Raw genomic sequence first — 8,651 nt, forward strand, 5'->3', positions numbered from 1 at the left:
TTGGGGTAAATTGTTCATTTCTAATACTAATAAATTAAAGTGAAATTATAACTAAAACTTAAAAATATCAAAGTATTTTACCTTTATATTTTATATCTTTCCACACTTATTTAGATGAATTAATTTCTATAAGTACTTTACCTCTGAAAAATAAATTTCTTGAAAAGTGATAACAAAGCTTTGCGGTTAAATGGTATAAAAGTATAATCAGAGCTTGCTAAACATAAATGTATGGAACCAGTTCCACCACAACTCGTAGGGGCCCTTTGAAAGCCCAATTGTTATACTTTTATTTTATGACCGAAAAATGGGAAGAAAGCGACTTCCAGTTTTCGGCTTGAGGTTTTTAGGGTTTAAGCAGTGAGAACAGATAGTCGCTGGTTGCTGCACCATTTCTTGTTTGCTTTTTAGGGTTTTGGGTTTTGAAGAGTTTTTCACCATTTCTTCTTTGCTTCACCATGTGGGCATTACGCCGAGTTGCTAATCCTCTCAAGTACCTTCCTCTCTTGCTCTCATTTGTTTTATATATTATGTCTGCATTTCATTTTCTTTAATCCGCGGATCCTTCCATGTTTGTTTACCGAGAAAATTCCAAGGAAGAAAAGAAGGAAAGGGGAATGGAAATGTTGGGTTTCATGACATGTACTATATGTTTTATTTGCTAGAAATGAATTAACTTAAAGTGCACACAACCCGCCCGCCCATTTGCTTCTCTGTTAATCTAATGCGTATTTCTTATCTTTGTTTTGTTAGAATGCTCTTACTTCCGTGGCTATTGCTTCCAAAGCTAAACTGCCTCTGCCACAGACTGACATGAAAAATGCTTATTCTCGGCGTTTAGAAAATTGCTGAAACTGCTTGATGTCTGAGATGGCCCTAATTTTTATTACCAGTTGGACACTCTGAATTAGACTGCATTTTCTGTCACTATATTGAGTTCAAAAGTAACTAGAAACCAAATAGATGTTTTTCTATTTTGTTTTAGGGTCATGCTTTTATTTAATTGTGCATTTAATTGAATATCAACAAAAAGTTTCACCAATGGTCATTCTCTTTTCGTTTCTTTCTGTTTATATTAAGCTTTGAATTCAAAAAAAAGTTTCTGTTTTTTCTTTTTCTTTTTTTTTTTTTTGATTGATGCCTTTTGGTTTGAATTAGTTACCCATGAATTTTGGCCTGGTTTGCAGGGATAGAAGGATTAGCATTCAAGCTTCTTATGCTGCTTCTGCTAAATTACAGATTTCAAGTAACTACATAGACGGAAAGGCTGTTATTTTCGAGTCTTCTCCAACAATATCTGATAAACGTCCATCTTTGTTGAGATTTTACCATTCAAGACATGCTTCCTGTAATTTCTCTGTTGGGAGGTGTGGCCTTTCTTCCCAAGCTGGTGCAGAAAGCAGTGGGGAGGAAGATGAATTGGAAGATGGCTTTTCTGAACTTGAAACACCTGCTACTGCTGAGAAGAAAGAAAATTGCAGTGCTCAGGACAAAGCTGAAGATGGATTGATTTCTGATCCAGAATTATCTGGTGATGAGGAAGATATTGAAGAAACTGCTAAAAATGAACTGGAATTGTCAGAGGATGAGACTGATCTTAGTGACAAAAAGTCGTCCACTAGAAGGATTGTCTCAGAACTGTTCAAAGCTGTTATCGCTGCTCCAGGTCTTACTGTTGATAAGGTTCTTGATAAGTGGCTTGAGGAAGGAAAAGCTTTTAACAGAACTGAGATTTCAGTAGCCATGCTCAATCTTCGCAAGCGTCGAATGTATGGAAGAGCATTGCAGGTAATTTGATTTATCATTGCATCATCTTGGGGATTTATTTATCAGTAACTAGTAGGGCTCTGTAGTCACCCTGTTGAATATCAAATTAACTTTTCTGCATATAGGTGTTGAGCCAATTGTGATTTTAAAATTTTGGTAATTTTCTCCGTTACAAATTATCTAAATAAATTTTTATAAAAAAAAATAAATAAATTGTATAGCTTTTTCATGTTACTTCTTGTGTAATGTGTAAGCTTCTTACACTCTTCCTGTATTACTGTAGTATATATCTAAATATGATTTAGGAAAAGCTGCTTCATATGTTTAACTCTAATGTTTTATTTTAAGGTTCTTCTATATTTTTATTTTGTTGGAAGGACCTTTTATGTATCAGAAAATACAGCTTAGAACTCCACTTGTCATTCCATTGAAGTGGAACTAGGATTTATGAGCTTTTCCTGGTTTTATCTGTTTTTCCTTTTCTTCAATATAGCAAGGAACAGAACTTTTTACTTGTTATTCTTCTAATTTCTACAATTCTAGTTTGTAATGATAAGTAATTATTACTTGATTATCGAAAGTTCCATGGTATTAAGTTAAATAGTAAAGCATAAAAAATGAATTCTGTGTCAGAAGATGAGCTGAAGAAAACATCAATATATGGAAGCAATCATCAGCTTTTGTAAGTATAAAAACTAAACAACTATTTGCTATATGTGTTAGATGCCATGGGCATATAAAATTTCTTGCTTGGATGTTTGTGACATGACATGAATATGATCTATTTCATTTAAAATATAAATTTGTGGAAGCCTTTACTCACCTTTCTTTTTGATGCAATATTGCATGAGTAGATTGCACTAACTTCAATTTTTTTTTACCCTTCCTCTCAACCGATTGCTTGTCTGGTGTATGCAATAGTATATTTCTGTGTCAAAAGAATGCTCATTTTGCATCATCAATCATGTCTTAATGATTTGTTCATCAATCTTTTGCTATCAATTAAAAGGTGTTATTGATGTTCTTGCAAGTTGCAACAATCTGACATTCTTATGATGCCAAGCCTCTGATCATTGTCGTGATTAAAAATTTGGTTGCACAAATTTGGCACCAAAAGTTCTGAAAAATTGTGCCATTTATTGTTGTTATTTCTCCTGGAAAGTAGCACACCTTTATTTTTCCTTTGAATCGGAGGCAGTTGGATACCCTATTAAAAGAAAAGTCTTTCTTCAGTTTTTGCACTTTGCTTGTTGTTACCTGAAGGCTCAAAAAGTATTTAGTCTAGTGCAATTTCCTTTAACTTGTGTTTGGCTTCTAATTTTTACACTGCGTAGCGCAGGCTGCAAAAATGTCAACTGTGTAAATAGTATGAATTTTCTAGGTAAGTTGATGAAATATCACTGATTGTAGAATATCAACACCCTGTTTTAGGTACCTTTGGCATTCATCCATTTTGTTGGATTCGTTGTTTTGCCTTTAAATGCCTAAAGTGAAATTATATTCTATTATGTATGACTTTGGGTTATGAAAGTTGTAGGTTTGACTTAATTGCACTTTGTTCTGTCCTTTTCATTTGCTTACAATTTGACGGTTTGCAGCTCTCTGAGTGGCTGGAGGCAAATAAGCAGCTTGACTTCACTGAGAGAGATTATGCTTCTCGTCTTGATTTGATTGCCAAAGTGCGTGGTCTCCTAAAGGCTGAAATGTACATTGAGAAGATCCCAAAATCTTTCAGAGGAGAGGTAATCTACCGAACTCTGCTGGCTAACTGTGTTGTTGCTAACAATGTGAAGAAAGCAGAAGAGGTCTTTAACAAAATGAGGGACCTAGAACTCCCAATTACTTCATTTTCTTGCAACCAGCTGTTGCTCCTCTACAAGAGGCTTGACAAGAAGAAAATAGCTGATGTATTGTTATTAATGGAGAAAGAAAATGTCAAGCCTTCACTCTTCACTTACAAAATCTTAATTGACACCAAAGGTTTATCCAATGACATAACTGGGATGGATCAAATTGTTGAGACAATGAAGGCTGAAGGTGTTGAGCCAGACATCCACACACAATCCATTCTGGCTAAGCACTATGTGTCTGGGGGGCTTACAGAAAAAGCTGTGGAGGTTTTAAAGGGGATGGAAGGGGACAACATAAAAGAGAATCGTTGGGCTTGCCGGTTTTTGCTTCCTCTATATGCAGATCTTGGAAAGGCTGTTGAAGTGGAAAGAGTTTGGAAGGTCTGTGAATCGAATCCCCGCCTTGAAGAGTACATGGCTGCTATTGAAGCTTGGGGCAAGTTAAATAAAGTTGAAGAGGCAGAGGCAGTTTTTGAAATGATGTTAAAAACATGGAAGAAGCTTCCTGCAAGGTATTATGCCTCGCTCTTGAAGGTGTATTCAAACCATAAGATGCTGCAGAAAGGGAAGGATCTTGTAAAACGTATGGCAGATGATGGGTGCCAGATTGGCCCATTGACCTGGGACGCTCTTGTGAAGCTTTATGTGGAGGCAGGGGAAGTGGAAAAGGCGGACTCAATCTTGCAGAAGGCATGCCAGCAGAACCAGGTTAAGCCAATGTTTAGTTCCTTCATGGCTGTTATGGAGCAGTATTCTAAGAGAGGTGATATTCATAATTCTGAAAAAATGTTCCATAGAATGAGACAGGCTGGATATATGGCTCGACTACGTCAGTTCCAATCTCTAGTCCAAGCATATGTAAATGCCAAAGCTCCAGCTTATGGGATCAGGGAGAGAATGAAAGCTGATAATATATTCCCAAATAAGGCATTAGCAGCACAACTGGCTCAAGTTGATGCATTCAGGAAGAATGCAGCATCTGATTTGCTTGATTAAGGATTTCAGTGGTTCATTCTGGTATCCGTTTGATGGCAACCTCTAATGCTATGCACAGTTATTGTCTGTTATATGTAAGTCAAATATTGGTTTTACCATCTGGACATTCTGCCTATTCCATAGGAAAATTTAAGAAATATGCTGTTAAAGTTTCTTTTTTATGTGCTCTGATTGTAGCTGTTAGTTTCTGAAATATTGGTAACCCTTAGTAGGAGTTTGAGTTTCCTTGAGGGGTAATTTTGGTGCATGCTGGGTGTGGAAGATATGAGAGGGTACCAGTGGTCTTCTCGCATATCTTGTAATATCAAATGTTCTTAATCTGAATTTTCTTGTTCTTGGTCACCACAACTTATTTGCTCATATCAACTACCTTTGATTAATTTGGTTTGTGTTCTCTAAACTTTGAATGTGATACTCAAATTTGGTACTTAAAAATAAAACGTTCATAATTAAGTATTGGAATTATTCTTCCATGTATCAATTTGCACTTTTTTAAAAAAATGTGTGACATGTTCAAACACAATAAAATTAAATATGCATCGTGTGTTTAAAATAAGTTGAGTTTTTTTTTTTTTCAAATCACAAAGGGAAGAGAGAGAAAGCAAGAGGGTGAGAAGGAAGAAGGGAGAAGGAAGGGAAGAGATCTTCGTCGGCCCTTTTCTCCTCCCTTCTCTCTCTCTCTCTCTTGCTTTCTTTTCCTTCCTCCCTTTCTCTGATTTTCGTCTCATCTTTTCTTTTCTTGCCCTCTCCTATAGAGATGGCAATGGTACTCTTTAATCGGGCACCCGCAAGCAAGTATTCAATCAAATTATATAAAATTTGAGTATCTTATATTCAAATTTGGGTATCTTATATTCGAATTTGATATGGATTCAAATAGTAATTTTACTACTCATCTCCGATTTTGGGTACCTGACCCAGTTTAAATTAAAAGTCTTGCCAATTTAACTAAACCCATTTTTTGATATTATATGAAAAGGAATTATGCTTATTTTTCTCACTTAATTAAAGATATATATTTGTTTTGTTCTTATCTCTAATCATAAATGTGTATTTAATGAGTAGTTTTAGGATATTAGGATATGGAATCGAGTAATATTTTTAAATTTTATTTGCGTAATTATAAAGTTCAAGTACCTTATAATTTAATAAAATTTAAATTTAAATACTCAAAAAATAATAAGTACCCTACTTGTTGACATCCTTACTTTCATCCTTCCCTTTCTTTCCTCTTCCTAGTTTCCTTGTCATCTTCTTTAATTTTTTTTAAAAAAAAAATTCTAGGGTTTTTTAATCTTTTGCTTAATCTTGGATTTTTTAGTTTTGTTTTTTCTGATTTTTATTCAAAAATTAAAAATGAAAGAGAAAAAATGACATGACCTTTTTTAAACACATGGCAATTTCTATCACTAATTTCTTAAGGAATTAACCAAATGTGCCAAATTGTTGAACGAAAACATACTTCGAATACTTAATTACGAATTTTTTTTCTTCTTCAAATATTAAATAAAAAATTTCATTAGAATTTAAATATGAAATATTTAATTAGCCTTATTTTTCTCCCTGGAGTCATTTTCAACACAGTTTAAGTAGAGTGCAAAATTTGTATATGGCATCAGAAGAATCTGATAAGATTCCAAAATATTCAAGTGGCCAATTTGGGGACAAAAGCCTAACTTCAAAATTGCAATAAAAAAACAAATAACTATTTTGGCAAATATGTAGGTTGCAAGTTTGAACAAGATATCAAAGTCGCTCATGGAATTTTGATGAATCTTGCACGCAAATATGCCTACATTCACCACAAGTAAAGCTACTCAATTAATTTCACAGTCAAATTCAATTAGTATTTGTTTGTCTCCGAGTCAGCACCCATGCTTAAGAATATTATGCTACTTTGGGGTTGGTTGGAATGCATGCATTGAACAAGATTTTGGGATGGGAGAGAGAGCTAGTAATTAAAGCTAATTAGTTTTAGAGGTAAAACCCAATTTGTTCTTTATTTATTTTTATTTTTTTGAAAAGCAAACTCAATTTGTTCTTGTCCCTAAAGAAACACCAATGATTAAAAATTCATTTGATATTCCAACTTAAAGTTCTCGAGTTTCGATCTATTGATAGCTTAGAAAGTATTAATAGACACTGCTCCTAACAATTTCTTAAGAACTTTTTTTTTCATAAATATTTTTATTAATTCTGATCGACGAGTTTTGAGATTTTATTGTATTTAAAACGATGACGGATTTGAAGAAAGTGTTCTACACCTTCAAAGCTAAACTAATTTTTCACTTATTTCTTGTTTTACTTATTTTTAAATTTTTAATATAATGACGCACGAAAAGAGAGATAATTATTGAATAGAAGAAAGATTTTGAGTTCTAAGTCTTAAAAAAAAACCATTTATGAGATAAAAGGATCCTTGAGATCAGACATACCAACGATCTCTTTTTTTTTTTTGGTCATTTTAACCGGAGATCATACATATCAAAAACAAAACATATTCACGATAGGTTGAAGTGTTCACGTTATTCTGACTTGAATGATCAACAAATGAATGTGTCCACTATCAGGCCTACATGCATTACTCAGCACAACATACATAAACATGGTCACATTCATCCAACCAAGGAATCATCATGCCATCCTTAGAAGATTCAAGCCCACCACACTAAAACAATAATTCACGTGCATGTGTCTTGTCCTGGTCTTTGACTCATTGGTCCTACCTACTTTCCAAAACTGCAAGGATGAAATGTTTTAGAGATAAGAGAGAATGATCATCTTAGAAGGAGCTTTATATATATTATCTCTTAAAAGTGATGAACATTGCTAAAGCAAAACCCTAAATAGTTGTTTATCCAAAAAAACCCCCAAATGATAACATCAGGGGCGTGGCGGAGTTAACTAATTTTTATTGAGGGAGTCAAAGGTTAAGAAGAATAAAAGTTAAAAATTTTTAAAGTTAATATATTAAACTTAACTATTAATAATAAAAAAATTTATAATAGATAATAATTTTATATAACATGTAAATCAAAAGAAATAAAAAGAAAAAAACTTATAATAGTGTTCTAGGAAAGTTTTGTTCAACGATGGTAATATTTTTTTAATATAAATAAATAAATTATTTGTAAGAAACTTATCATTCATTTTGTTTTGAAATCTTGTCTTTTTCAATATAAACGACTAAAAAATTAATGTTGTCAACATCTAATATTCTTATTTTATTATATTTAAGTTTGTAATACTAAATATTAAACTATAATGCATAAACTATAAATAGTTAAATACGATATACAAAATTAATAATTTCTTCTGATACTCAAAATAATTTTCTTTCAACTAAATATAAAACATAAAGCACATTAAAAACATATACTCAAGATAATTTTTTTCTTATATAATTAGGGTTAATAAAAAGTAACATATTAGTGAAAATTTGAACAACAACCAATAATGCAATACTAGAATTTATATTTGAGAATTATATATATAATAAATTTTTAATTTTTAAAAATTAAAATCATTAAAAATAAAATTCACATAACAGTAAAAAGAAATTATGACAAGTAGGAGATATAACTATATAATAATAAAAAAAAGAATGCGGTTGATGATTCATAGAAATTTAAAAAAGAAAATCTATAGAAACTTAAAATATATGAGCAAATAGAATATAATTGAAAAATAAATAAATATAAATAAAAAAAATTAAATAAAAACTTTACTTTTTATAATTTCACAATACAAGTATAAACAAAAAAGGAAAAGATCAATGGCGAAACTTAAAAAATTTTAAAAAATTAAAAATTTGAATAAAATTGAATGAGCTTTTAAGATCATTTTATTATTTTTTAATTATATTAATTATTTAATAACAAATTATTTGGAAAAATCATTAAAAATATATAATATATAAAAAATTTCAAAAAATTTGGAGGCCATGGCCCCCCCATTACAAAGGGACGCTCCGCCCCTGGATAACATGGCCTGCTCCACTTGAAACCAAGCTTCACCTTTTTTCAAAAAAAAAAAAAA

The 8,651-nt window shown here is 32.0% G+C and overlaps 1 protein-coding gene across 1 annotated transcript; it reads left to right on the top strand.

Annotated features, from left to right (window-relative positions):
* LOC18598678 (pentatricopeptide repeat-containing protein At1g80270, mitochondrial) lies at positions 282-4,955 on the top strand. Its single transcript, XM_007028293.2, has 3 exons — positions 282-493; positions 1,188-1,788; positions 3,366-4,955. Exons 1-3 carry the CDS (start codon positions 459-461, stop codon positions 4,611-4,613), a joined length of 1,884 nt encoding a protein of 627 aa, XP_007028355.2. The 5' UTR covers positions 282-458; the 3' UTR covers positions 4,614-4,955.

Source organism: Theobroma cacao, chromosome 5 (genome assembly GCF_000208745.1).
Source record: "Theobroma cacao cultivar B97-61/B2 chromosome 5, Criollo_cocoa_genome_V2, whole genome shotgun sequence".
In the NCBI taxonomy this organism is placed as follows: domain Eukaryota; kingdom Viridiplantae; phylum Streptophyta; class Magnoliopsida; order Malvales; family Malvaceae; genus Theobroma; species Theobroma cacao.

Coding starts and splice junctions, on each gene's coding strand:
- LOC18598678 (XM_007028293.2), top strand. CDS start 459: ATGTGGGCATTACGCCGAGTTGCTAATCCTCTCAA. Junction 494..1,187: donor CGAGTTGCTAATCCTCTCAA/GTACCTTCCTCT, acceptor CCTGGTTTGCAG/GGATAGAAGGATTAGCATTC. Junction 1,789..3,365: donor TGTATGGAAGAGCATTGCAG/GTAATTTGATTT, acceptor GACGGTTTGCAG/CTCTCTGAGTGGCTGGAGGC.